The sequence below is a fragment of the Talpa occidentalis genome, unplaced genomic scaffold (genome assembly GCF_014898055.3).
Source record: "Talpa occidentalis isolate TD23 unplaced genomic scaffold, MPIMG_talOcc4v2.1, whole genome shotgun sequence".
In the NCBI taxonomy this organism is placed as follows: domain Eukaryota; kingdom Metazoa; phylum Chordata; class Mammalia; order Eulipotyphla; family Talpidae; genus Talpa; species Talpa occidentalis.
This window is the reverse complement of record NW_026555331.1, coordinates 148,177,424-148,204,727: the sequence shown is the minus strand read 5'-3', so window position 1 is coordinate 148,204,727 and position 27,304 is coordinate 148,177,424. Positions and strand designations below refer to the sequence as shown.

The window sequence follows — 27,304 nt, the reverse complement described above, 5'->3', positions numbered from 1 at the left end:
GCCGTAGGAGACGGGACCTCTCCAGGGAGAGGGCAGGCCGGCCCTCGGGGGAGCTGATGTGGCTCCGAGGCTGACTCCCATCTGGGTCTGGCCTTGGCCTCAGCCCCCCAAGGAGCCGGCCCTACACTCCATGGGGTTGGTGCTGCCTGAGGAGAAGGGGCTCATTCTCTGCCTGTGGAGAAAGTTGTGTAGATGGTTCTGGAGACAGGAGCCGTGGACACAGAGTCGAGATGAGCAGAACCTGCAGCAGCAGAAGAGGTGAGCCTCCGCGGCGCCCTGCACCCGGGGTGCGCCTCACTCCTGCCCTGCCGCTCCCCCTACCCTTGCTCTTGTTGGGTGCTCTGTCTGGGCGGACTGTCCTTGCATGTTGGCTTCTAGGGAGCATTTTGTCTCATGAGTTGGCGGCGGAGCTGGCGCCCCAGGATGCCAGGTGGGGAGAAGGCGCTGGCGTGGACACAGGTGTTTTCTGCCTGTAAGATGGCCTGTGAGCCTCTCCTGAGCACCGCCCGGGGCGAGCGCCTTGCGCCTGGGGAGAGGTGACAGCCAGCTGGATTCCCATCTCCCCTCCCGGCCCCAGCAGGCCCCTGGGGACACCTCGCCCACATCTGCGCACATGTGGGAGTGAATGAGCGAATGAATGAATGAGACAGCGAGGGGGGCTCAACCGGAGGCAGGAATGTGATCTGGCCATGACACCCCCTGCCTTTGCGGCGTCCGGCGGCGTCGGCCAGGCCAGGCGCTGGGGGGACATGAAGACGGACGAAGTGAGGGACCCTCCCTGGCGTTGTTGGCTGTGCTGGGGGAGAGGCGCAGGGGCGGCTGGCCGGACGGACACCAGAGGAGCCTCGGCCCCACGCTCGCCCCACTTCTCATCCCGGCCGAGGAGCCCGAGAGGGTCTAGCGCTGGAACTCTGCGCAAGTCTCACCTGTGGCTTCCAGGCCCTGGAGTCCCCCAGGCCTGTGGAGGCTCCTTCCCACCCCTAAGGAGGCCGGGGTGGAGCTAGAGAGGGGGAGGGAGGCGCCGGGGCGGCCTGTGGTCTATGACCCTGGTGGGTCTCCCCACCCAGGCCTGGCACGCCAGGAGGAAGTCCTCGCTCTGGGGCCTTCCCCGGGAAGACAGAGAATAAGCCCATTCACGGGGCAAGCCCCAAGCTCTGCGTCTGGGGTCTTCCTCCATGTCCGCAGGCAACGCCCTGCCGGGAGGTGGGGGCCGCCCGGTGCCCATGTTCTCTCTTCTTTTGGGCAAGGATGGTGGACGGCCCTGGGGGGTTCTCGGATTTGGGTTTAGCTTCCTGTCTCTCCCGCCAGCCACCCACCTCTCTCCCCCCGGGCCTGGGAGAGTGGGGGCCGAGCACATGGCTGGTGCATGACGTCTGGAGGCAACAGACCCGCATTGTTGTGGGAGAATAGGCCCTCTCTGGCGCCCCAGCCCACTCCCGGGCCTCCCTTCCCACTCTTGGACCCTGGGGCTGGGGGAGCCCCACAGTTCAGAAAGCCTGGGGGTGAGGAAGGGGCGTCATGCAAGAGTAAGACAGTGCAGGGCCTGGGTGCCCGCCTGCCCCACCCTGCCCCCTGCTGCAGGGGCCTGGAGGAGGGGCGGCTTGTCTGTGGGCTCCTGGTGTCCACATCGCTTGGTTCCGTGGCCTCTGCCTTCCTCTCCTCCTGGACAGCAGGAGCCTGGCGCACTGCGTTCCCAGCGGGGTCGGGCACACTCTAGAACTGTCTGTGTCAGCCAGGCTGAGTGGCAACGTGGCAGCGGGAGGGACATGAGAGGCCAGTGTCAGAGAGCAAATGGATTGTGGGTAAGGCGTCCGCTGACGGAAGGGGAGCACGGTGCAGTGGGAACCAGCACCCCCCGTGTTTCAGATCCCCCAAGTGCACCAGGAGCCTGGGCCTGTCAGCATCCCTGGAGGGAGCCAGCCAGGGGCTCTCGGTGGGCTTGGGGGTGCGGAGAAGGGATGGCTCCCTGATGACGGGGGCTTCCTCTCTGGGGTCTCAGTCACCCGCTCCCCGCGCTTCTGTCACATCATTGGGCTGTGTTCTCTCCTCTTGTTTCCTCTGCCTCGTTTCTCCCTGGGCCTGGAATTGTCTTCCTCCCTGAGGTCCCATGTCCCAGGCATTTCTGGAGCCTGAAGCGCTGCGCCAGAATGAAGTGTGCGGAATGAAGCTGTCCTGACCCTGCGCTCAGCTGGCTCAGGGGCCGCAGCTAAACGCAGGTGCATCTGCTTGGAGTAAAGTGGGCATGGCAGGAACCGCGGGGCGCGTGGGGCCAGTGTCCAGAGGCTGCTGCAGAGACCACCGCCCCTGCTGGCACCTTCTCCCTCCCCCTGGTGGGGGGACACTGAGGTCCCCTGCATTAGCTGGGCAGCTGGATAGGATGACTGCTCTGCGTGAGGCGCGCCCAGACTCCCTCCGCGGTAAATTCCTGGCCCCAAACCTGCCCGTGCAGGGCCGATGGGGCAGTGACAGGCGCCGGCCTGGGCTTCCCCTTCTGGCCGCCCAGAGACAGCTGGAGGGAGGTGGTCGGTGAGTGGCCGTGGCCGGTGCGGGCCTGCTCCCCACATGCCATTCCTTCCTCCACCTGAGGTCACCGCTCCCCCAGCTGGCGCCCCGCTCCCCAGAAAAGTCCGGGAGAGCCACAAAACGAGAAGAACCACATAATTTTGTGGCGAGAGCCTAAGGCCGAGTTCTTGGCCCGGTTTTCTGCCTTAACTCTGTGTGGTCTGGCCAGCACCGGACAGCTGCCTCGACTTCCTTGGATGCAAAGTGAGAGAAGGATTTAGTCCGTGGGACGGGGTTGTAAGGAGTCAGAGGGATCACCTGGGGATGCTGCTTCGGAAGCTGGAAAGCACATTTCACAAAGGGGGCCGTTATGATGGAAACCTGTGAGAAGACAGCGCCTGCTGGTCAGGCCGGCGCCGCAAATATCTCCTGGCAGAGCAGGAAGCGCCCGATGGTGCCCAGCTGCCTCTGGGCACCCTCCCCGGCCCCGGGCACACCCGTTGCTCGTGGCACTCATGGAGATACCAGGAGACCCCATGGGCCAGGTCCACCCAGGCCTGGGGCTGCCCAACCTGTCCCCGTCCCTGACTCACAGGGACAGGAGGGTGACACGCCATCGGTCCTGTCCCAGCTCTGCCTCCAGGGCCTGGGGACACGGCACTCCGGGCTCCACGCCGCCCTCTCCAGCCAGCACAGAAGGGGCTGCATTTCTAGGGGCTCTCCAGCCCCGAACGTTCTGACGTGGATTCTCCTCCAGACACTCTTGAGCCTGCCTGTTTCCCAGCAACCAAAGACAAACCTCCACTCGAGCACACGGCACACATGTGCGTGCACATGCAGGTGTGTCCTCAGCGCAGGGCACGCGGAGACAGCGGGCAGAGGCATCTGCCAGGGGCCGGAGAGAACCCTCAGGGGCCGCCCGTGACCTGATCACAAAAGCCAGGCTGGGTTCCGCGCCAGGAATCTTACACGGGGCTGCTGCGCGTGTGATATTGAGCTTGACCGTTTGATTGAATAATTGCCAAATAAAACAGTGTAAATCCTGACAACACCTCTCACGCTGCTAGAGCTGCCGGTTCACTCCCTGGATTCCTTTTGTGACTTGCTCAGTGGCTGCTCAGACAGCTTTCCTCGCGCTTTCCCTCTCAGTGGAACAGGAAAGTCTCTTGGATGCGCCGCGTCCTTGTTTAACACAATGGGTGCTGACTCATCACCCTCTCACCCCGGGTTTCTCTGTGGCCCTGATCCGCGTGGCAGGCAGGATGAGGCTGTCTGGGGGCTGCGCTGTGTGAGCTGCTGAGCGGCCCCTAACCCCCACCCCTGGCGGCACAGACGCGCTGTCCCCCAGCTCTGGTCCCTGCTGGACGCCTCTCCCGACTGGAAGCTGGGGCACCTGACTGTCTCCACACGGGGCGCCAGGTCCCCTGGGGGACAGATAGGGGCTCACCCCTGGGGAGAACCACGGCTCTCAGCCACCTGCTGTCCGTGAGGGGTCTCGGTAGTGGTGTCAGGTGTTCTGCCCAATAAGGTAAAATTTTCCCTTCGGAGGGAGAGTGCTTGTCGGGCTGGGGCTGTGTTCTCAGCCCCCCAGCTTCCTGTGAGGATGTGCAGACTTGCTCCAGCTCGAAGCTTCTGTGCTGGGCCGTGAGTGAAGAAACTGCAGGTGCCTCGGGCACAGGAATCCTCCACAGACCTGCTCTGGGGCTTTTTTATGGGGCCCAAGGGCAGGCAGGTGTGTGGCCAGGCGTGAGGGAGGGCCTCCTCGGCTGCCCCCTGGCGGCCGGTGCTGCTACTGCAGGCAGAGGCTCCATCTCCAAGGGTCGGCGGTCGACGGTCCTTAACCCTAACCCTAACCCCCTTTCTGAGGGATTTGGGGTTTGCCAACCAGATGAGGCCTGTTTTCCATTAACTTTGTATCTCAGATAAACCACAAAAGTGTTGCTAGCCTAGGACATCCCGAACACTGCAGGGGACATACTTAAATGGAAAAATAATTGGTTGTGCACTGAAATTTCAAATCTGACTGAACTTTGTATCACGGGTCAGTCTGTCCAGCTGAGGCTTGCGGGGAGCTCCTGCTTTCCCAGGCGCCCCAGTGTGGTCAGGCAAGCAGAGGCACACAGGGAGAATGAGGTTTGTGAGGAGCATTTGTGGGCCTCAGAGATATGTAGGGGCTTGAGGGGTCTCTATGGCCCAGCGCTGACTGGCCTGCCCGCTCCCAACTTAGGGAGCAGAACGCTGGACGTGAGTGAGGGGCCCCCAGGAGTCACCTCTAGTTTTCCCAGTAATCTTTCATACATTTCGTCAAAATGGGGTGCAAAACTAGAAGTGCGTGGAGGCTGGGCAGAGGGTACAAAGATGACACGTGTCTATCCTGTGCCCTCAAGCGCCTGGTGTAGGGAACACACGTGCTGATCACAGCACACAGCGAGAGGCGCACAATCAAGGGAAGGCAGAGCAGAGTGTGAGCTTTGTGCATGCACATGAGCTTGTGCCTATGCAGTTGTGTGCATGTGTGTGCACACTTGTGCACAGCGCACACATACATGTATGTGCAGTGCGTTATGCAGTGTGATGCGTGTGCGGTGCATGTGTGCACATGTGTGCAGGTGTGCACGTCTGTGTGGCGTGCACATGTGATTGTGTTCAGTGCACGTGTGCATGCGCGCTCTGTGTGTGTGGCCATAGTGCTGACCCTGGAAACCTAGAGCGGAAGGCTTCGGGCAAATGGCTGGAGTGGTGATGGCGGCGGGATGTGAGGAAGCCTCGACTCGCAGCTGTGTTTATACACCAAACATACTATTTTTTACTCAGATTATATGTTTGCCCGAGGTTGGCTGAGAGGGTGGCTGATGGAGATAAGGGGGGCCAGTGGAGCCGAGCCCCCTTTGGGCACCCCGCTCATTCACCCAATGTGCAGGGGGTGACAGTGAGCGTCTCCCACGTGTGGGGCGTCGCCGCGGGCACGGGGAGTGGAACAGTGGCCGGTGGCGGGACGGGAGCCGTGCCCAGGGGGAAGGGGCCGCGGTCGCGGGCGTCGGGAGGAGGCGGCCTGGCGAGGGCTGGCAGGGCGAGGCCCGGGTCTGAGGGGGAGAGGGAGGAGCGGAGCGCAAGGGCCGTGAAGGGCCTCGTTTCGCCTCCTCGGGCACGCGAGGACCCTTGAGTTTCCTCGGCGGTGACTGCCGCTGCCCTGGGCAGAGCATCTTGGCAGCAGGGAGGAGAAGGAGGGGCTCGGGGTAACTGGGGGGGGACCGAGTTAGAACGTCTTGCTGACCTTGGCTAGAGAACGAGGACGCGGTTTAACGAGAGGTCAGGGCCGAGCAGGGAGGGCCCATGAACAGGGTCGGGGCCGCCTCCGGGGTGAGGCAGGGGCTGGGGTCTGGTGCTCCTCCCTGCTCTGCTGACCCCTCACCCCAGCTGGAGTCCCCGTTTCTGCCAGCACATCGCCATGTGGGCTCCTCTGGCTCCCGCGCGCCCTGGCCGGGCGCCCTCGGATAAGCAGGACTGTTTGCGCCCACGGAGAGCCAAAGGCGCTGGGCGGAGGGAGGAGACTGACCCAGGGGCCCACGTCCTTGTAGGGTGAGGCTTGATTGTAAACGCTGGCTTCGGTTTATTGTAAGGAAACACCTCAAGAGCGGATTTGGGGAGTCACAGAAGAGGACGTTTGCCTGAGACATGGAACACGGAGGGAGTAGGAGAGCCCGTCTGCTCGAGGGCCCTGGGCAGGAGGGGTTCGCTGCTGTTTCTGACTTTCTGACTGAGCTCTGCGGAAGCTGCCGCGGGTGGGCGAGGGCAGCCAACCCCCCCCCACCACACACACACACACACACACACACTCGCTCTGGGCCCTGCTGAGCTGCTGGCCGGAGGGCATCGTGCACCAGGGCAAAGCCTGCTGTCTACCTGACTCCCTGCACGGCATGAGGGTGGAATTCCCGCACCCCTGGTCCTTGAAAACAAGGCTTATCTTGGAGGTGATCCCAGGGCACGTAGGGAGGCTAAGCCAGCTTGCTCCAGAGGTCAGGAAGTCAGGAGCTGAGCGAGGGCTCCGCCCCCCCGGCCTGACAGGCACAGCTGGGCCTGCCAGGTAGCAGCCCGGTGCTGCTCCCCCACACCAGCCGAGAGGGGGAAAGATGGTTTGGGGTAACTACCTGGTCAGGATGAAAGTGATCAGGCACCCCACGTACCCCAGCGGCCATACTTCCCCTGCTCAAGGACTGCAGGGCTCCTGGCTATTGAGGCGCCCAGTTTTGCGTTTGATGAAGCCAAGTCCACACGGGGCAGGCTCCGGAGGCCACTTCCGACCCATCCCGTTGCAGGATCTGGGAGTCTCCCCTCCTTCTAGCTGCCAAAGAGAATGACGTCCAGACTCTCAACAAGCTGCTCAAATATGGGACCTGCGAGGTGTGTCAGAGAGGTGAGGGCAGAGCCCCAGACGCCAGCGGAGCCCCAGATCTCCATGGTCCCCAATCCCCGACCCACACGGCTGTTTCCCTGCAGGGGCCCTGGGGGAGACGGCCCTGCACATCGCCGCGCTCTACGACAACCTGGAGGCCGCCCTGGTGCTGATGGAGGCGGCCCCGCAGCTGGTCTTTGAGCCCATGACCTCTGAGCTGTATGAGGGTGAGCGGCCAGCGGCCCGGGACGGACGGAAGGGGTGGCCTGCTGGGTAGATCAGTTGGGGAGATCAAGGAAAGAACTGGGTCCCCTGCTCATTTCACCCCTCTGCATCTCCCTTCTTGCTTCGCTGCTTATCACTGCACACCTGACGCGGAACCACCCGAGAGAAGGGGGTGCTGCTGGCTCCCCTGGGAACCCGACCAGCCCCAGTCTCCCCACCCTCACCTACTCCAGGCTGCCCTGGCAAGTGGATGGAGGGTAGATGTGGGAGGGCCCCCTGCAGGATCCTGGGGCCGGAGCCCTGACGAGGGTCTCTCGGGCCAGGCCAGACCGCCCTGCACATAGCCGCCGTGAACCAGAATGTGAACTTGGTGCGAGCCCTGCTCGCCCACGGGGCCAGCGTCTCCGCCAGAGCCACGGGCATGGCCTTCCGCCGCAGCCCCCAAAACCTCATCTACTTCGGTGAGCGCCAGGCCCAGGGCTGGGGGCAGAGGGGGGCTCCACGCCTGGGAGGATGGGAAAGGCCTGGGGTCAGCCCACACAAGGGTGAAGGCCAGAGGCCAGGACCTGGTCCCGCGTCCCTGCCTCTGGTTGTGCCGACCAGTGTCCCCGAGCGCAGAGCTGAGGCGTGGGGGAGGCCAGCCCTGGGGTCTGCCCTGGGGTCCTGGCTCTCAGGCCACGGCCCCTCGTCCCCCAGGGGAGCACCCTCTGTCCTTTGCTGCCTGCGTGGGCAACGAGGAGATTGTGCGGCTGCTCATCGAGCACGGAGCTGACATCCGCGCCCAGGACGCCCTGGGTGAGGCTGCGGTGGGGGAGGGCCGGGGGGCTAGGGAGGGTGGGGCCAGCAGCCTGGGCCTGGGGAGCCCCCTGTGGGTTTCAGGGACCTCAGGCCCATGGTCACGTGCCCCCGCGCCCCCCAGGAAACACGGTGCTGCACCTCCTCATCCTCCAACCCAACAAGACCTTCGCCTGCCAGATGTACAGCCTGTTGCTGTCCTACGACGGGCGCGGGGACCACCTGCAGTCCCTGGAGCTGGTGCCCAACCACCAGGGCCTCACCCCCTTCAAGCTGGCCGGGGTGGAGGGCAACACCGTGGTGAGTGCCCCCCACCCCCAGGCCTGCAGATGCCCTCGCCCGACACGCCTGGTCTCCGAGAAACAGACACACATGGTGTCCTGGTGTCCCGGAGCTTAGGGCCACCTCAGATGGCCCTTCCCTGTGGGCTGGCTGCCTCGTTGCCTTCTTGCCCATTTTCCCTCCGGGGTGCTGAGGCTCATGGAGTCCGGGCCCCACCCTGGGCGCTCTGTGACCCCCACGTGCACCTGCCCTTCCGGCCCACAGAGCAGCCCCAGGCTCTCGGCTCCTCTTCCCAGGCTGCGGAGGGACGTCCAGGGAGCGGAGGGGTCCTGGCGCCGGCGTGACCCCTCCTGCCCCGAGGCTGGGGGCAGAACGGAGCCGCCCCTGACTCGCCTGTGCCCCCAGATGTTCCAGCACCTGATGCAGAGGCGCAAGCACATCCAGTGGACGTACGGGCCGCTGACCTCCACGCTCTACGACCTCACGGAGATCGACTCCTCGGGGGACGAGCAATCCCTGCTGGAGCTGATCATCACCACCAAGAAGCGGGAGGTGGGGGTCTGCGGGGGCCGGGGCCCAGCGGGCGGGAGGCGGGGGTGGGGGGAGCGGCTGGCTCCATGCCCTCCCGTGCAGGCGCGGCAGATCCTGGACCAGACGCCCGTGAGGGAGCTGGTGAGCCTCAAGTGGCGGCGGTACGGGCGGCCGTACTTCTGCGTGCTGGGCGCCATATACCTGCTGTACATCGTCTGCTTCACCATGTGCTGCATCTACCGCCCGCTGAAGCCCAGGAGCAGCAACCGCACCAGCCCCAGGGACAACACCCTCCTGCAGCAGAAGCTTCTGCAGGTGACCTGGGGCGGCACCGCTCTGGGTGGGGGGCGGCTCCACGCCCTTTCTCTGGTCCTGTCTTGCACCCCACGTGCCCCCCAGCCCCTCCCTTGCCGGTCTAAAAGGCACAAACCCAACATGCATGCTCCCTGCAACACACACAATCGCCCCAAAGCAGCACAAGGTGGCCAAGCCCTTAACAGCAATCTGGGGGGCGGGAGCCTGGGCAAAGGACACTGACCCCTCCAGGCAGAGGCCCGGGGCCCCTGAGTGTGCTGACCACGTGTCCCCCTCAGGAGGCCTACATGACCCCCCAGGATGACATTCGGCTGGCGGGGGAGCTGGTGACGGTCATCGGAGCTGTGGTCATCCTGCTCGTAGAGGTGCGGCGTGGACGGGATTCCGGGGCGGTGTGGGCCCCCGCGCCCCGCGGGCTCCCTCTGCAAGCACCTTGCTGTGTCCCTGGCCTCCTTCCAGATCCCAGACATCTTCCGGGTCGGGGTCACACGCTTCTTCGGGCAGACCATCCTCGGAGGGCCGTTCCACGTCCTCATGTGAGTCTCCTTCCTCTCCCCGGCCCCCTTGCTAGAGCCGCGCTCTCCCTCCCTGGGCTCCTGAGCTCTGGAGAGCCCCAGCCCCAGGGCGCCAGGCAGCGTGCGGCCCTGTGCACGGAGCTGGCGGAGGGCAGATCTGAGTGTCCGAGTCACACTTGCCCTCGGCCCCTGCGATCCGAGTGTCCGAGTCACACTTGCCCTCAGCCCCTGCGCAGCCCCAGGCCCCTCTCACCCGCCCTCCGCTCCCCCAGCATCACCTACGCCTGCATGGTGCTGGTCACGCTGGTGATGCGGCTCACCAACGCCAACGGGGAGGTGGTGCCCATGTCCTTCGCCCTGGTGCTGGGCTGGTGCAACGTCATGTACTTCGCCCGCGGATTCCAGATGCTGGGCCCCTTCACCATCATGATCCAGAAGGTCCGTGTCTCCTGTAAGCCGCCTCGAGAGAGGGCTCCAGGGGCGCCAGCACTTCCGTGGAGGGCCAGGCAGTCGCGGGTCAGGCTTCCCAGGCCTGGGGGCCTCTGCTGCTGTTCTTGTTTCTCTCTGCCTTCGCCTCCTCTCTGCCTCCGACCTTCCTCTTTTTTTTTAAAGATTTATTTATTTATTTATACAAGCACTGGGTACAGTCAGAAGTGCGGGTTGGGAGGGTGAGAGAATCCACCAGAGCCAGAGGGGAGAGCAGAGCTGGCAGAGTGACAAAGTACACTGCTGAGGGGAGCAGCGGGCGGCAGGAGAGGTCTGCGCACCATGTGGGACCCTCGCCCAGTGGCCGGGGATCAAACCGACGCTGCAGAGCTTCGCAGCCCAGCGCTCAACGGGAGGCCCGCTTCCTCTTCTTTCAACTATGGAGAAACGGCTCTGTGGGCTGCAGCAAACAGGATCTGGAGCGTGGCCTGCAGGCCAGGGCGCACCTGTCCTGGGGCGGAGCCGCCAGCGGCTCAGTCAGGCCTGCAAGGGGCTGCAGGGGCAGTTGCACCAGGGACCAGTGTGGAGACGCCCTCCCTCCCCTGCCTCCCTCTAGATGATTTTTGGTGACCTGATGAGATTCTGCTGGCTGATGGCCGTGGTCATCCTGGGCTTTGCCTCAGGTAAGGCATCTGGCCAGGAGGGGAGGGGGGGCTGGAGGAGCGGCAGGAGCAGAGAGTAACTCTGGATAAACCTGGAGTGGGGGACGCAGAGGTCAGAGGCCCTCTGAGGATGGCACGTCCTTCAGAGTGAGGGAAAGCTGGGCGCATCGGGGAGAGACGGCTTGCGGGGCCAGGAGGATGGGGCCTCTGGAGATAAGGAAGCCAAAGTGTCGGGGATGGAGGGCTGGGCCGGGATACAGGAGATGAGGGACGTGGAGCTGAGATGGGCAACACAGAGCTGCCTGTGGTGGAGGATGCGGTTGCCATGGTAACTCTCACCCCCTGGGGTGGAGCAGCCTTCTATATCATCTTCCAGACGGAGGACCCCAACGAGCTGGGCCATTTCTTCGATTACCCTATGGCCCTGTTCAGCACCTTCGAGCTTTTCCTCACCATCATCGACGGACCCGCCAACTACGATGTGGACCTGCCCTTCATGTACAGCATCACCTACGCCGCCTTCGCCATCATCGCCACGCTGCTCATGCTCAACCTCCTCATCGCCATGATGGGCGACACCCATTGGCGGGTGGCCCATGAGCGGGACGAGCTCTGGAGGGCTCAGGTGAGGGCCCTGGTGGCGGGGAGGGCTAGTGCCCTTCACCCCCTCCCTGTCCAGCTGGGAGGGAGGCACGGAATTCTGCCCCCAGACGTGTAAGGACAGTCACTGCCCAGTCCAGAAGGCTGCAGAGCACAGAAGCTGTGGGCTTGCAGCCCGGCCGAGCCCCACTGTGACAGGTGGTTCTGGAAGAAAGCCTCAGTCCTTTCTAGAATAGTCAGCAAGGACAAGAGGGGCAGGAAGTGAAGTAAATGGTGATTGACACTAGATTGGGTAAATTCCGTTGCTGAGTGAACACTGAAGTGTCGCATCGCCTTGGTGATATTGAAGCCTGCAAAATCTGACCCAGAAAAATTGGGGCTGTTCAAAACAAGGCCACAAAGGCTTCTCGAGAAGCAGGCGCTGATTCCCTCGGTCACCACAACGGAGACAAAAGATCATCCAATGAATCACATTGTCATTTTCATATATACTTAGAAAGTCATTTATCTCCACAAAAATAATTTCATCCACATAAAAATGGAAGGCCCCCACACAAGGCGGCAGGGACCGGTGGGTGCTCTGTGCGACATGGAAGGCAAGACACCCGCACGCCCAGCGGGGCTTGCTGAGGGAAGCCCCCTTGTCGTGCCGATGGGCGGCCTGGACGTCTCAGGCCTGTCCATGTTTGTCAACAGCCTTCAGGGCTGCCGGGCCAAGCGGCCTCGCGCTCTCAGGAGCCCCTCCCTTGCTTAGCCAGGGGCTCAGCATCCGCCTGGACAGCAGATCCGGGGGGAAGAACTGGGGGCTCCAGTCCCATCGGCCCTCCCCTGTGGAAGTGGGCAGCATTGTAAGGGTGGCGTGACCTCTGGGAGACCTGGAGTGCCTGCGTTTCTTGTTGTTCTGCTGTCCTCCCTCTGCCCAGCCCCCTGCCGCCCCCCCACCCCTTCTCGGTCTGCGCCCAGCCCGGTGGCCTCACTGATTTCCCCCCTGCGCCCACACGCAGGTCGTGGCCACCACAGTGATGCTGGAGCGCAAGCTGCCTCGCTGCCTGTGGCCTCGCTCCGGGATCTGTGGGCGAGAATACGGGCTGGGGGACCGCTGGTTCCTGCGGTGAGTGCTGGGGCGGGGGGTGGGGTGAGGTGGGGGGGTTGGGGTCCTGCTGTCCAGAGAGCCTCCTGCTCCCTAGGCCTGTTCCAGAAGCTGCCACTGCGGGGAAGGCGCCCCTGAGAGCAGACCAGGGCAGCAGCTCCCCAAGGCCTAGCGCCCAGACCAGAGGAACCCAGAGGCCAGCCGCGCGGGGCTGGGGTGCAGAGGGGAGACCGGCCTGGGGTCTGCCGGCTCTCAAGCCTCTGGGTTCCGCAGGGTGGAAGACAGACAGGATCTCAACCGGCAGCGGATTCGGCGCTACGCACAGGCCTTCTACAACCCCGGCGCCGACGACTTGGACAAAGACTCGGAAAAGCAGCTGCCCAGCCGCACCTTCGGCCCCCACCTGTCCCTTCCCACCCCCTCCGTGTCCCGGAGCACCTCCCGCAGCAGCACCAACTGGGAGAGGCTTCGGCAGGGCACCCTGAGGAGGGAGCTGAGGGGCTTGGTGAACAGGGCCCTGGAGGATGGCGAGGGCTGGGAGTACCAGATCTGAGGGCACACCCCTGCCACGGCCACGCCACGCCCCAGGCCGGGCAGGAGAGGCCTGGATGGAAAGGACTGAGGAACGCAGCTGGCCTCTCCACCACGGAAACCCAGAGGACCTGGCCTGTCCCCTGTGGAGGACGCGCCCTGGCGGGTCTGACCCGAGTTCCCTGCACTGTCAGCAAAGCACTTTACCGAAGGGCTGGCCTCGGGCACCCAGCCCCGCCCCCGGGTCACAGTGGGAGGGACGGCCCTCCCCAGGGTGCTCAGACAGCTTCCGGAGCGGGTGGGGGGAGCGTGGGAGTCGGGGAAGGTACTGCTTTGGAGGGTGGTCGAAGCCTTCTAATAAAGTCGTTACCTGCTCTGCCCTGGCCTCCTGCTCCCTCCCGCAGCCCTGTCCTCCGCCCGTGCTCCCAAGTGCTCCCAAAGACCCCCGACCCCCCAACAGAGCTGTTCCCCAGACTCAGGCCTCGCCACACCTCGACTTGCAAACTCCCTTCTTTCCCTTTAATGTGGGGGAGGGCACGGAGGGCAGAGGGCTGGGGGCCAAGTGTCCGGAGGGTGGTAGGCCAGGAGGAAGCTGGCTCCCGTCTCCCCTGTCTCTTGTGGACCTGCGTCTAGGGCCAGGCACGGGCACGGGCAGTTCACGGGTCCAGCCGGGGCCTCAGACCTCCACTGAGCCCAGCGGCCTCAGGTGCTGCTGGAGGAGCTGGACGTTGTGCAGCAGCTTCTTCTGGTGGCCGGCCAGCGTGATGCCCAGCGCAGGCAGATCTCTGGTGGGGAAGGAGTGGGTCACCTCCGGGCCAGCTTCTCCAAGATGACAGGCCCGGCCCCTGGCCTAGGGCCTGGGGAACCCCCTGCCCGCCCGTCCCTGCTTACTCCAGGCTGAGCTGGGCCACATCACTGAAGGTATGAAGGCCAAACTTGGAGAAGTTTTCCCGGTAGCACTCCAGCCCGATGGCTGAAAGCCAGGCCTGGGGCGAGTCCAGAGAAGGGAAGTCCAGGGCCACCGGGTTCAGAAGGGCCTGGGAAGGTCTGCTGGGGGGGAGCAGGCAGATCAAAGTCCCCTCTTCATCTTGGCCCCCTCTCCTGGGTTTCCTTTTTGGTTAGTGTCTCCCTCCCTGGCTTTCCCAGGCTCCAGCCCCAAGCTCCAGACCTGTCCCCGGGGCCCCCGCCAGCCTGCAGAGTGTCGGGCTTGCGGATCATCTTGTCAAATGCAGCCACCAGCTGGTCAAAGTGGGGCCGCTGGGTGCGGTCCTTCTGCCAAGTGTCCAGCATCAGGAGATGTAATCCAGGAGGACAACCTGGAGGCGGGGGCAGCCGGAACTCCTGTTCTATTGCATTTAGTACCTGGGGGTCAGAAGAAGAATACTGGGGGGCAGCTATTGCGAGCGGAAGGAAGCATGTTGTCAGGCAAGGGGTGGCCTGGGATCAGGAGGAGTGTGAGGTTGGGGTGGAGAAGGAACTTAAAAATACGGGAAACAAGGGCCCATGACCTCGGACTGCGGGTGGGGAATTTGAGCGCTAGGTTAGAAGTAGAATGAGAACGTGTCTGGGAGGCTGCAGGCTAGCCAGCTGGGGGGCGGGGGGGCAGCCAAGGGGGGACGGTGAGCCAGCCACGTCTACCAAGGGCTCACCTCCTGGTCGCTCATGTCCCAGTAGGGCCGCTCTCCGTAACTCATCACCTCCCACATCACGATTCCGAAGCTCCAGACGTCGCTGGCGGTGGTGTGCTTCCCGTGCGTGATGACCTCCGGGGCTGCCCAGCGAAGCATGCAACTCGGGCCCTGGAGGAGGCGCGGGGAGCAGCATCCATAAGGCGGCCGTGGTCGCATTCGCCAGCCTGATCCTCCCAGTGCCCTCTCCAGATCTCAGCAGAGGGGCGGGGGGTGCTGGGCTCAGGAGTGGCACCCAGCTGCTCTGACGTGAGCCTCCGCAGCTCGTCCACACTAGTCGGGGCTCTAGGTGCCCCGGGTCCATGACTTCCATCCCTGAAACCCCTCAAGCCTCTCACCCCCCACCCACTTCCCCACTCAGGACTCCATCTCCCTACGCCCAGGTGAGCGCCATCCCTCGAGCACTGGCGTGTGTCACCTGAGCCCCTCCCCACCCCCAGCTGCATCTCACCTGCGGACTATGGCCAAGACGGGCCACCTTGCACACCAGGTGGCTGTTCACCAGCACGCTGTGAGCAGAGAGCGCGCGGTGGACGAAGGCGAAGCTGGACAGGTACTGCATGGCGGCGGCCACGCCCCGCTGCATGGCCACCAGCTGCAGGCTGCTGAACTGGCCCTCCCGCTGCTGAGGGGCCGGGGACAGAGGTCAGCTGGCACCAGCACGGGAGGGCACGGGGCTTGGGAATTGGAGAGCGGTCTGGGATGGAAGGATGAAGACGACAGGACAGGAGGTGGGGCGCAAGGAACCAAGGGAGGGGCTGTCTCCCGGGTCAGTTAAAAAAATGCATGCTCCCGGGCCCCCGCCACCCACCCCTCGGCCCCACTGACCCTCAGGAAGCTGTCCAGGGGGCCCAGCTCCATGAGCTCCGTCAGCACCATGAGGGGCCGGCTCTTGGTGACCACGCCCTCAAGCCGAAGGATGTTGGGGTGCTGGAACTGGCCCAGCACGGCCGCCTGGCCTAGAAAGGCCATCTGCAGGCTCTCTGCGCCCCCGGCCCACAGGGCCTGGATGGCCACCGCCTGCTCCCGCCGGCCGCGGGGCTGCAGCCGGCCCCGGCGCACTTCTCCGAAGGAGCCTGGGGCAACAGAAGTCGGCTGAGGGACGCGGGGACGCAGGAGTACCAGGCCGGGGTGACGCAGGGAGCCCCGCTTTCCCCGCCTCCCCCTGCCAGACCTTTCCCCCTCGCGTACCGCCAACCCCCACATCCCCGTCACCCCCATCCAGCAGTACCTGCCCCAATAACCTCCTCTATCTTGATGTACGCGGGGTCCACCTCCCTGGAGAACTCTCGAATGGCCTGGCCGGGGTCCTCATAGGTGGAGGGGTCGATGTAGTACTTCACCCCCAGCCCTGGGGTTTGAGGGGCGCTGGTTATGCAGCAAGGCTGGGCTCCTGACCCTCGGGGGTGCCCTCGTCCTCCTGAAGACGGTGCCCAGGAGCAGCCCTCCTCCCGGGGACCCAGCCTGGCCTGGCGCGCCCCCCACCCGCGGCCCCGGCCCACCTGGGCTGCTGTACTGCTGCAGCTGCTCCGTGTAGCCCGTGCCGCGCCGCTTCCTGCGGACACGCCAGCAGTGACCCTGCTGCCCCCCGCCCCTCCCGACGCCCACGCAGGCTGCCCCCCGCCCCGGGCACCTGTGGTGGCATCGCGCCCTCCTTCCCATCTCCGCGTGGCCCAGGGAAGGGGCTGGGGCGGGGGGCGTCGGCGGGGGCTTCTGCAGTGGGCCTTGGGGTCCCCAGGACTTGGGGGTGTGCTGCAGCATGAGGGGGACTGAGGCGGGGGGCGTTCACCTCTGGAAGACCACGGCCAGCACGGTGATGGCCGCCAGCAGCAGGAAGGCCAAGGCCCCCAGGATGGAGCCGATGACCAGGGAGAGCCTCTCCGGGAGCTGGGCGGGCTGCTCACCTGGGGGGCAGCGCGGGGTCACGCGTGGGCAGGCCTCCCGGCACCCCGGGCCGAAGGTCGGGGCAGCCAGCACGCCGGCACACACCCCCAGGGCCGGCCGGGGGCAGGGCTGTGGGCCTGTGCTCACCCCTCCTGCCCAGGCCCCCTCACCCCTCCCGCCCAGGCCCCCGCACCTTGAGGCAGCGTCTGGAAGTAGACCTTGCCCCCGTAGGGGCCGTGGCCGGCGGCCGTCCGCGCCCGCACCTGGAAGCCATAGATGTGGCCGGGGCTCAGCTGCGTCACGGTGGCCGTGTTGGTCTCGCTGGTCAGGGTGAGCGAGTGGGACTCGTCCTCCGCCTGCGGGTCACAGCCGCTCAGACCCTCGGCCCTGCCCGGCCCCTCCCGCCCCCAAGGGGCCCTGGGGGGGCCAACAGACTCAGACGCGCCCACCCGCGGCTGCCAGGCCCACCTGGGGCGAGTGAGCGCCCAGCTTGGCGCGCCCTCCTCCCCACCTGGTCGTAGTAGCGGAGCTGATAGTCCAGAATGTTCCCGTTGGTCTGCTCGGGCTGCGGCCAGGACACAGTGATGCTGTTGGAGGCCCTGCTCACTTGGTGCACCGCGGGGACTGCAGAGGGAACTGGAGGGGGGGTTAGAGGGGAGCAGGGCCACCCCTGGGCATGATGGGGGGCAGGCTGGATGGGGAGCAGGGGGCTGGAGAGCAGGAGGGGGTTCTGAGGAGGTGAGGTGGGTGCAGTGAGGCTCACCTTCGTGGCTGGTGCTGACGTTGATGGCTGCAGCCTGGGGAGGGTTGGGGCTGAGCTCTGACACCCCGTTGACAGCCTGCACCTCCAGGATGTAGGGTACATGTGCCCGGAGCCCCCCGACTAGCACGCGGCTCTCCGTCAGGCCCCTCTGGCGGGGGTCGAAGTGCACCTCATCCCTGCAGCGGCGACACGGGCCCCTGCCCCCGGGCTCCTGGCGGGCCCCACATTCCTTGCACACCACGTTGAAGAGCAGGTCACCTCGGCCCCCCAGCTCCTGGGGCAGGCGCCAGTGCAACATGAGCGCGGAGCCTTGCACCTCGAACCAAAGCTCCCGGGGAGCCGATGGTGGGCCTGGAGGGGGTGGGGCAATTGGAGGAGGCGGCAGTGAGGCCGGATGGTCGTGGGGCAGGGGAGACAGAAATCGTGGCGTGGGAGGGGGGACCAGGCCCAGGAGGCAGGTGGGAGGAGAGAGGCAGGAGGAGGGCCAGGTAGGAAGGGAGGAGGAGGTGCGGGGCAGGGAGAACAGCCCGGGCACAGGAGAAAAAGAAGTCACTGCAAATGCAAACCAGACCCCTGATTCTCCTGGCCCCACCCCCAGCCCTGTTTGCTTGTTTGCTTGCGCCCCTGGGGCAGGAGGGGACTCACCCGTGCAGGGGGCCTCAGGGGGGTCGGAACTAGCCCGGTAGAAGCCGTCCAGGCAGGGGCAAATGGGGGCTGCAGGGTCAGGAGCCTGGCTGCGAGCAGGGCAGGGGGTGCACGGGACATTCCCAGCCTTGGCCTTGTAGGACCCCCCAGGACAGGCTGAGGAGCGGAGGGGGTGCAGATGTCAGGCTCACCATGCCCACTGCCCCTTGAGCCCCGCAGACCTGCACACTGGCGCCCTCCCCAGGGCCTGGCCTCCTTCCCGGGGGACCTATCCCCACCCCTCTCTTCCTCCTGCAGGCAGGTTATTCTGCCTTTCGCTGGCGTGGAACAGCATTTCCCTGGATGCGAGGAGTGAGGTGCGGTGGGGGCCTGGGGGCCCAGCTCCAGCTGAAGGTGTCTGGCTTGATTGCATAACCTCCCCCTGCAGAGCCCTCCTGCAGCTGCCACTCAGCCGAGCACCACTCTCCTGAGCTGCAACCCCCCTCCCCGCCCACTCCCCGCGTCCTGGCCCCGACCCTGATCCCTAACCAAATGGAGACAAAAGAACCCAAGAGAACCCAGGAGTTTTACTCCTTCTAGCTGCATCCCTTCTCAGGACTACAGCCCCAGAATCCTCAGCAATTGCTGTGGAAGTCTCCAGAAGATTCTAGAAATTTCAGGTGAGCGGGTGAGAACAAGTGTGTGTGTTTTAGGGGAAAACAGGAGTCCTTTCCTCAAATAACTTATTCTTCCTGACCCTCTGGGTACAAAATGAAGTGTGGGGTATTCAGCAGCAGAGCCTGCAGGTGGGGAGGGGGCAGAGGGAGGCCATGGACGAACGCCGGGGGTGGGGTCTCACCTTGGCAGGCCTTGTCTCCACGCGCCGGCTGGTGCCCAGGCTGGCAGCGGCAGCCCCCCACGGACACCATCCACTTGCCCTCCCCGTTACAGTGCAACCTGGGGGGGCTGCCCCCAGCCTGGACACCCCCTCCATCCTCCTCGGGCTCCGCGTGCGTCACACAGGTGCCCACGGCCGCCACCAGGGACGCTCCTCCGGCGCCGCTGGCCTGCGTCTCGGGGAAGGCGGCGAAGGCACGGAGCACAGAGGGGCAGACATAGGAGAAGACCTTGATGGCCACCAGCGCCAGGCAGGCCCCCGTGTCCTGGAAGGCCACGTAGAAGCCCCGCTGCGTGAGGGGGCCGAAGCTCCTCTCCTTGACATTCAGCTGCAGCCCGGCCCGCTGCCCTGCCCCAGGGGGCCCCACGGCCCAGGCCGAGGCGGCGGGGAAGCTCTCATCCGCCGCGATCGTGTCCACCTTGGTCCAGCGTTTGAGGTGCCAGGCCGAGACGCTGCCAAGGCTGTCGGGCTCCTCGGCCTGGCGGTAGTAAAGGGTGAAGGTCTCCCGGCAGGTGCCGCCGGCCACCCCCAGGCTGGAGCAGGCCCGCACGGAGAAGTGGAGGCGGATGTGCGCCCTCTGCGCCCCGCCCCGCTCCACGAAGTGGGTCTGCAGCCAGTTGTCCTGCCCGGTGCCCGCAGGGGTCCCAGCCACGTGGCAGGCCTCGAAGGTCCGAGTCAGGCGGCGCTGGTCATCCAGGACGCTCACCTCATCCCACTGCAGGGTGGGAGACAGCGTTAGCTGCTGGGGGGCTCTGGGGTGGGGGGCACAGCTCTCCACTGAGACTTAAAAGTAGTGATGTGCAAAGCCCAGTTCCTTAGAGGCAGGGTCTCTGCCCAGGTTTCTGTCCTGAATGCTGCGCTCCCGGGGGTGGGGGGGTAATGGGTGCAGAATGAGGGGGCACTCACCCCACCAGGAGGGTAGGTGAGCCAGCCAATCTCAGAGGTCTCTCCAGTGGTGTCCAGCAGCACCTCTGCCCAGAGAGAAGACGAGGCACCCAATGGCTACACCTCCAGCCGGCACCCCACCCATGCCCATCTGCAACTTCCTCCGGGCGTACATTTCACTGGGACCCCTCATTCCATTCGCTTCCCGCTTCTGACGTCCTCACCAGTACCTTTGCTGAACCCCTCCCTCTCCCACCTATGCCAGGTCTCCTGCCTCTTACCTTCCAGGGCCAGACCTGAGGACACCAGCACCAGGACCCACAGACTGCACACCATGCCCGCCGCTCTGCTCCCTGCCTGGGCAGCCCCCTCAGTAGCCATGGGGCATCTTCAGGGACCCCACCATTGTCCCGGCCACCAGCCTGTGCCCAGGCAAGGCTGCTGCTTTGCAAGACTGGAGGTCAGCGGCCACACTTGCCCCTAGGGAGACAGAGAGGGCCTGAAGGGGCGGGTGGGAGGTACCTGCACTGCTTCTGGGTGGCCCAGGCTCCCAAACCTGACCATGCACCTCCTCCTCCAGCTTTTAACACTGACCCAGCCCAAGTAGGGGGTGAGGGCCAGCAGGGAGCACGCAGTCTGCCATCTCAGGGGGTTAAGAGCCACCCGCTCTGCCCTACGCCCCTCGGAGAGCCCTCTCCCACCTTTGGTTCTCATTTCCCTCCTTCCTCCAGCACTGGGGAGCTGTGCCCATCTTACCCTCTTCTGGAAGGAGTGATTCCAGTCCTTGCTCTTCATTTACTCTCCTGTCTCCCTCCTACAGCGTCCCTGCAGAGGACGTAGGGATAATCTGCTCACTCAGAGCAGATGGGTTTGAAGCTATTCCTTCCCTGGGGTCACATGATCCCCTTCCCCAACACCACCAGCCCCCATCAGACTTGGACCCTTTAGACATTTCAGAGAGGCAGTGAAGCGAAAAGGACTGCAGAAGGAGCACCTTGGGGTGTGATGGCAGACAGGGTATGAGAACAGATGCAAGAGAGCCTGGGCATAAAGATTCCGGCTGCTCAATGAGCCGGTGTGGAGGAGGGAAGAAGCTGTGCGGCTCTGGCACAGACGTTGTGGGAACAAAGGTCCTCGCTCCCCAAGGGGCATCTTTTCTATGGCTTCCAGGAAAAACAGCATCCACCTTGAGTACAGGAAAAGATGCTTGCCGTCTGCCCACAACGAAAGGAAGAAATATGGAAACAGCAGCGCCCTGTCCTCTAGATCAGTTACGCCCAGGGAGAAGGTGAGGCAAATAGGCTTTCTTGTATGCATCATGCTTGGGGGGACAAACTGGTAGATCCTCTTGGAAGGCCAAGTGGACTGTCCACCCAGCAGCTTTGCTGCTAAGAATCTGTCCTCCAGCTACTGTACACTTGGGTCTGTGCACAGATGTTAGAACCGGGCTATTTGCTGTAGAATTGTTTGTAAGGGAAAAAAAGGCCGTAAGCTAACTCTTCATCTTTAGGAAGATGGTTAAAAAATTAGGGCACAAGCTTAAAAAGGAGTAAGGATGACTGTTCGTGTCCTGAGATGAAAGTAATTTCTAAGTGCAAGCAGCACAGAGCAGAACGGTCCAGAGCACACTCCCCGATGAGAACTTAAGGATATGCATATACATATACAAATGCATGGAACACATACATGCAGGTCAGGCTCTTTGTGTTTATCTTCTCAGGACCTAGGATGGAGGCTGTTACAGGGAAGAACTACTCCCACTACATTCTCTCTAATTTTTGTATTTGAAAAAATCTTGTCTATGCAATTTTCTCAATTTAAACATTAATTAGAGTTTCCTTTAAATCTATACATAGTAACTTCTTAGTAAAATGGATCAAAATAGTGTTCAGACTTCAAAACGGTATCTCAGAACTATGAAACAAGCTCCCCTTTATACAGCCCCCCCCTCAACCCCTCAGCCTCTGGAAGCACATGACTTCAGTTCATACTTCAGTTCATGGCATGTGCACAGAGGCTGGCACCCTGTTGGGTCGCAGTGCAAAAGGGGCCCAGATCTTCCTCTGCTTGTTGGGCTAGAAATCTGTGGTGACCTTTCGCTCCTTATGACCAAGTCTCCAAAGTCAGCATTGCATGAACAAGATCAGTAGATCTCACTTACTTCTGTTGAGAAGGAAAAATGCAGGTTGTAGAATAAACAAAACAGCCCATAGGAAGCTGGTTCCTGTTTCCTCCTGGATATCTGTGGCTACCAAAAATGACACATTTCACAATGAAGCCGAAACCAACTATTAAAAGATATGTAACTTTAAGAAATATGAAAATCATTATTTGATATTTATCAATCTAGTTTTTTTCTGGTCTTGCCAGCAATAAAGCCTTCAGGGTTGTCTCTATGGGACACCCTCCCAATATACACGTATGGGCTGAGGGGTGGTGGGTATCTGGAAAGTTCCTTTCATGCCTCTAGCACTCTCTTTGTGAAACAGAGTGGACTTATGGCATGTGGAAGCAAGGAAGAAACATTTCCAAACCATCACCTTGTACACAAAGTTATAAGGTGCACAATGTTACATCTCCATAAACCATTTCCACACAACAAATTATTCCTAAGAAATAGAGGCTGTCCCAGATGCTTCTAGAATCATCCACTGATTAAATAAATGCTTCAAAGAACAGGGAGATCAAGAAGTAACAGCATGGCCCCATCACCGATGGCCATTTAATAAATATCCTGAAGTAATTCATATTGTAGGGACACTCCCACACAGTCTCTCAATGGTTTGACACACCAAAGCTGACCCGATTCTGTCCAAGGCATAGAATCTTTAGGAATGTGATTATCAAGAACTGAAAATGCCAGCAAAAAGTCTTCAAACAATGAAGGCTATTATATCATGTGCACAGCAGATATTTTTTAAAATAGCCTCTTTCAGTCAGAACACGGATGGACTCTGGAGTCTGTACAAAGAAGAAGCTATAAGTACTGTGTCTTCCTAAGCTTATAAGTAGATAAATAATCATGAAAGGGAATGTTCAACACTGGATACAGCTCAATGAATTTTTTCGAGGGACAGCAAACAAGAAAGAAAAGATGCTCTGCCGATAGTTTCAACTGTGCAGTGTGGAACATTCTAGAAGACGTGGAATGACAAAGAATCTGCAATGATGACCCACAATGCAGGGAACACAGTTGCTTGTGGCTGCAATAGGCTGTGTGTGCGTGGTCTCCACTCACATCTTGATAACAATATGAAGCTGGCGTCTCTCCAGAAGATCCAGAAAAGAGCAAAGGCAATTATGAAACATGTTAAAACCATTCTGCTTCTGTCATGAAGAGGGATTAGAAAGAAAAGAATAGGATGGAGACAATGATGTGGATTGCTACTTCAATCATCTTTTGAAATTTCACAAAGAACAAAGATATTCATTAAAATGAAACAGTTGGGGGCCTCCCTGGTGGCGCCGTGGATTGAGTGCCGAGCTGTGAAGCTGTCCGCAGCCTCTTCAGCACAGGTTCGATTCCTGGCCTCCAGGGAGAATCCCACATGGCACAGCAGGCCTCTCCTGTCTCGCCCGCTGCTCCCCTCAGCAGTGTGTTTCAGTCAGTCTGCCTGTTCTGCTCCCTGCTCTGTCTCTGGTGAATTCTCTTACGCTCCCTCACCTCGGACCTGTACCCCAGCTCTTGTATAAATAAAAATAAATCTTTTTTTTAAAAAAAGAAAGAGTTGGGGGTCTGGCAGGACTCAGTGTCCTTTTGCTGTTTGATGACACCACCTTTCAGACTGACAGGCAGAAGATTGAAGGTTATAAACAAGTTTCTTGGGGAAGTGGGGAGAGGAAGGTCAATTTCTGCTTATCCCATGAACCAGAGACATTCGTCTTCCATTTTTTCTTTTTTTTTAGTACATAAAAAAGAATCAGAGCGTGTATCTCTATGGCAAGCAAGGGGAAACTTTGTCAAAATATGGAATAAACTGCTGTCAGTGAATTCCTACCACTGCGGATTCCTTTCAAACAAGTTTCAAAAGCAGAGGCCTAAGAGACAAGAACGGGCTGCCCCAGCCCCAGGCCTGGAATACCGAACACACAGGACTCCAATGACCCTGAGTTTCAAAGATGCCTTTAGTGGCTGAGGACCAAGGACCAGACATCTCCCCCACTGAGCCTGGGAGTGCTTCCTGGGGACAGGCCAGCACATCCATCCCAAGGCCAAACAGAGAGGCAGTGGGCCCAAGGCCTTTGCACCTCCTCCCCGGTCTGCCGGGCATGCCTCTCTCTTTCCAGCTCATGGAAAGAAGTGGTCAGTACTTGGAAATCCTGCAGCCCGAGAGACAGCAGAAAGCTTACCTTATCAGGAAAATATTCAAATGTGAGCGTATAGGATTTTCAAGCCATAAACCACCAGAAGCAGCAGAAAGGTGGTACCTCAGCGGTAGCTCCAAAACTGAGACTGATTAGACAGTTCTGTGTGGCGAAATTGCACATTCCATGACTTCCCATTTTTTTCTCAGCCCCTTTTCTGGGTAGATCACTTTCTGTCTTTTCAATACAGAAGCAGCACTGCATCCACAAGCTGCTACATTTCTTTGGTTTACAAGAAATATGACAGTTTCTTCGGCACCAGGATTGTATTTTGTTTTCAGAAACTGGCAGAGATTAAAGATGTGTAGAATCCTAGCTCATAAATCCTAGCTTATCGGCTCTGTTATCTATAAAAATGGAAGTTTTAAAAATAAATTAACAGAGTGGAACTGTAAGAACTTAAAAAATGAACTGTGCTCAAATTAAAATGCTACATAGGATAATTTTATGAACAAGCCAAGATGACTTAATATAGTTGATGCACCTCAAGCCACAGTGAATTTTTTTTAAATTAAGGAATATAAGCCAAATAAGCTTGTAGGAAGCAATAGCAGAAGATAAATTGAGCCATTAAAATTGGTTACTGTAGGAGGTAGAAATAGAGGGTGGTAGGTGGGGAACTATTAACTTTGTCTTTGAACTGTTTTTCTTCTTACAAGCCTATCTTATTTTAATAATTAAAAGAATCGCATAATTAAGATCGCAACCAAAAAATAACTTTAAAACCTAGACAAGGAGAGCGTATTGCCCCCCCCACCCCCCGCTTTTGCCTCTAAGTTTCCAAAGATCTAGAAATTTTCATTTGTGAGAAGCAAGCAGAGATGGCGAGGCAGGAGGCAGAGGGAGCTGGAAATGTCTACAGTACAAGCAAGATAACTTTTATCCCTGGATTTCTTTAAAGCTTCTCTCCCAAGAAGTTCAAATGGTCCCATGGTTAGCATCATGCTTCTCTTACACGATGCCACGCAAAGGACTGTGACTTCAAAGAGGACCCCAGGGGGACACACTCCACAAGAGGCATCGATACAAAGTGAGCTCAGAAAGGACGGATTCGGGGAGCAGAGCTGGCTGCAGGGGCTGGAGGGGTCAGGCCAGGCCCCCCGGGGCAGAGGGGGTCAGTGGCTTTCTGTCTGGCCTGGCTGCTGAGCTGGTCCTCACACCTGTTCTGTGGGGTCAGCGTGGGAGGGGTCAGCGCCACCAGCCTGTCCTCCGCCCTGCACCGCAGCTGTTAAACGCCCAGGAAATTCCAGCCTAATCCTGGCTGGCTCCGTATGCAGCCTCTACCCTTTAATCCACCTTGGCTGTGGGCTCAGTGGCTCTCTCTTGAGGCTCTGGCCTCCCGCCTTGCACAGGAGCCCGGAGCAGACAGCGAGGAGGTGGCTGTCCTCCAGTGCCTCCAGCCTCTGCTGCCTGACTGGAGAAGCCACTGTGTGGATCACCCAGCAGAGGACAGCCCCGTGTCCCTCGAGGCCTCCAGCCCCCGGCACAGAGGCAGACGCCAGAGCCACCTGTTTCCGGCCACGGAGCCGGGGGAGGCTCTTAAGATGCAGGCGGTGTCTGGGTCTAGCCAGCCAGCCACTTAGAACGAGCCACTCCGCGCTGCGCTGACCGGGGACACGTGTGGCTGTGGAAAAGGGCAGAAGGGAGGTGTTGGGGCGGTTCTATAAGAGAGACGAGTAAGTGGGAGATGGTGGAAGAAAGCCAGGGATGCCAGGACCAGAGCCTGTGTAAGGGAGACGGGCGTGCTGGGAGGGCGTGTGTGCACACGCGTGTGTGTGTGTGTGTGTGTGGATGTGAGTGGGTCTGAGACTGCAGAACAGTGCAGCTCGGGGCGGCCCCCATGAGCCTCCCCCTCACCTGCACCTGTCTCTACTCCCCCCCACCCCCGGCCCTCTGCCCCAGGACTTGCTGCTGGGAGAAGAGGAAAGGCCAACCCGAGGCTGCCCAAACCCTCCAGGCCCCGCCATGGCAAGTCCCTTCCTCCTAGTGGGGACCCAGGGCCTGCACCCAGGTCAGGACATGGCGAGGGCCATGAGCGCCTGGCCCCGAGGAGGAGCCGTCCTGCCCCCACAGTCCAGCCCATCACTGCCTGTTGCTGCCCAGCGTTCTGGTGACACAGCAGTCTTGGCCAGCCATCTTCCTGTACCCCGAATGAGCCGATGGGCTCCCGAGGGCACTAGGCGCCCCCACCCTAACCCTCCTCAAGTCCACTGCCCTGAAAGAGCCCAGCGGGCCTGCTGACAGTGCCCGCGGCCTCCCTCTCACCCGCGCTCCATGCCTGGACAGCTCCCTGGACCGCACGGCTCTCAGCTGCTTCCCCAGCGCCAGCAGCTCCCCTCTGGAGCCTGAGCAAGATCCCCTGGCAGGTGGAGGGCCCGGGCTAACTGATTGGGAACAGGCCCAGCTGCTTCTCTCCATGGGCACTGCCAGGGACATTACAACATTGGCTATGCTGGGATCATGCCAGCTCCCCTAGGGATGGGAGGAGACAGGGTGCCAGACAGCCAGGACGGGTGGGTGGGGGTGTGGGGCAGGCAGGGCCAAGCACCTCAGATGCAAAGATGGGGTGGAGCTGGGGCAGTGGCCAGGGGCAGCCTGACAGCTCTGTGACTTGGGGGTTACCACCAGGGAGCGCGAACCAAGGCTCCCCTCCACTCCAAGGTTTAGGAGTGGTGATGGGGTGGTGGGGGGCAGGAAGGCCGTGGGGTGCGGGAGGGGGCGGGGAGGGGACAGGTACGGATCAGCCTCCTTGCTCCTCCCAGCCCCAGGAGTTGGAGAGATGCCACTGGAGTCCCCGGGGTGGGCAATTAATTTCCAAAGGCCAGGAGCCTGGCCTCCACTGCGGGGATCCCCATGTCAAGACCCCAAAGCCAGAGCCAGAGGAGCATCTCTGGAAACACTGTAGAGAGGTCCCAAAGCGAGGGCCAGGGGGGATCAATGCTGGCTGGTCAAACGTGGCCACTTTGCACCCCTCACGAAGTCGTTCTCACCTCGGGAAGGGGTGCCCAGCGTTCCCCCAGGACGCCCCCAGGGACGTGCAGAGGCCCTGCCCGGAGGGTTCCTCTACTTTTGCAAACCTTAGTCCCTCTGTCGCCAACACACCGCCCCCTCCAGCCCCAGAGCTGCCTGCGATCCCGCCCCGCGCCCCCGATCCGAGGCTCACCTTGCTGCCGGCTGCAGGCTCCCGGGTCTGCGCCCCCAGGGGCCCGGAGCTGGAGGCGCGGATCCCGGCGCTCGCGTGGCGCTGCCCGCGTCTCCACTCGGTCCGGGGACGCGCTCCCGCCGCCCGGGTGCGTGGGGCGCCGCGGGGCTCCGGCCCGCGCAGCG

General features: G+C 61.4%; 2 protein-coding genes across 9 annotated transcripts; one reads left to right on the top strand and one right to left on the bottom strand.

Moving 5' to 3' along the window:
* Nucleotides 1–52: 52 nt before the first annotated feature.
* On the top strand, nt 53–12,892 carry LOC119248002 (transient receptor potential cation channel subfamily V member 6). The gene is made up of 15 exons (XM_037514892.1): nt 53–258; nt 6,822–6,919; nt 7,003–7,125; nt 7,447–7,584; nt 7,820–7,918; nt 8,043–8,218; nt 8,606–8,752; nt 8,834–9,046; nt 9,325–9,411; nt 9,506–9,582; nt 9,834–9,999; nt 10,604–10,670; nt 11,006–11,274; nt 12,254–12,360; nt 12,613–12,892. The coding sequence occupies exons 1-15, from the start codon at nt 131–133 to the stop codon at nt 12,890–12,892; spliced, it is 2,175 nt and encodes a 724-aa protein (XP_037370789.1). The 5' UTR covers nt 53–130.
* On the bottom strand, nt 12,392–27,240 carry EPHB6 (EPH receptor B6). Of its 8 annotated transcripts, none has more exons than XM_037514821.2 (19): nt 27,141–27,240; nt 21,774–21,860; nt 20,369–20,437; nt 19,894–20,092; nt 19,634–19,698; nt 18,689–19,442; nt 17,851–18,006; nt 17,206–17,556; nt 16,954–17,078; nt 16,636–16,798; nt 16,348–16,462; nt 16,061–16,113; nt 15,790–15,909; nt 15,387–15,634; nt 15,010–15,183; nt 14,520–14,669; nt 14,039–14,232; nt 13,762–13,917; nt 12,392–13,655 (listed from the first exon to the last, which is right to left on the bottom strand). In XM_037514821.2, exons 4-19 carry the CDS (start codon nt 19,991–19,993, stop codon nt 13,547–13,549), a joined length of 3,033 nt encoding a protein of 1,010 aa, XP_037370718.1. In that variant the 5' UTR covers nt 19,994–20,092; nt 20,369–20,437; nt 21,774–21,860; nt 27,141–27,240; the 3' UTR covers nt 12,392–13,546. The 8 variants fall into 8 exon arrangements, with proteins under 8 accessions (XP_037370718.1, XP_037370777.1, XP_037370747.1 ...); XM_037514880.2 differs by having other exon boundaries at nt 16,954–17,066; XM_037514850.2 differs by having other exon boundaries at nt 21,774–21,854.
* Nucleotides 27,241–27,304: the final 64 nt, after the last annotated feature.

Bases quoted from the DNA above. Each gene is read 5' to 3' on its own strand.
- LOC119248002 (XM_037514892.1), top strand. From the start codon at position 131: ATGGGGTTGGTGCTGCCTGAGGAGAAGGGGCTCATTCTCTGCCTGTGG. The intron at 6,920-7,002 runs GTGAGGGCAGAG...GTTTCCCTGCAG, and splicing joins CTGCGAGGTGTGTCAGAGAG to GGGCCCTGGGGGAGACGGCC. The intron at 12,361-12,612 runs GTGAGTGCTGGG...TGGGTTCCGCAG, and splicing joins GGGGACCGCTGGTTCCTGCG to GGTGGAAGACAGACAGGATC.
- EPHB6 (XM_037514821.2), bottom strand. From the start codon at position 19,993: ATGGCTACTGAGGGGGCTGCCCAGGCAGGGAGCAGAGCGGCGGGCATG. The intron at 15,635-15,789 runs GTACTGCTGGAT...CTGTTGCCCCAG, and splicing joins AGAGGAGGTTATTGGGGCAG to GCTCCTTCGGAGAAGTGCGC. The intron at 14,233-14,519 runs GTGAGCCCTTGG...TCTGACCCCCAG, and splicing joins GGGACATGAGCGACCAGGAG to GTACTAAATGCAATAGAACA.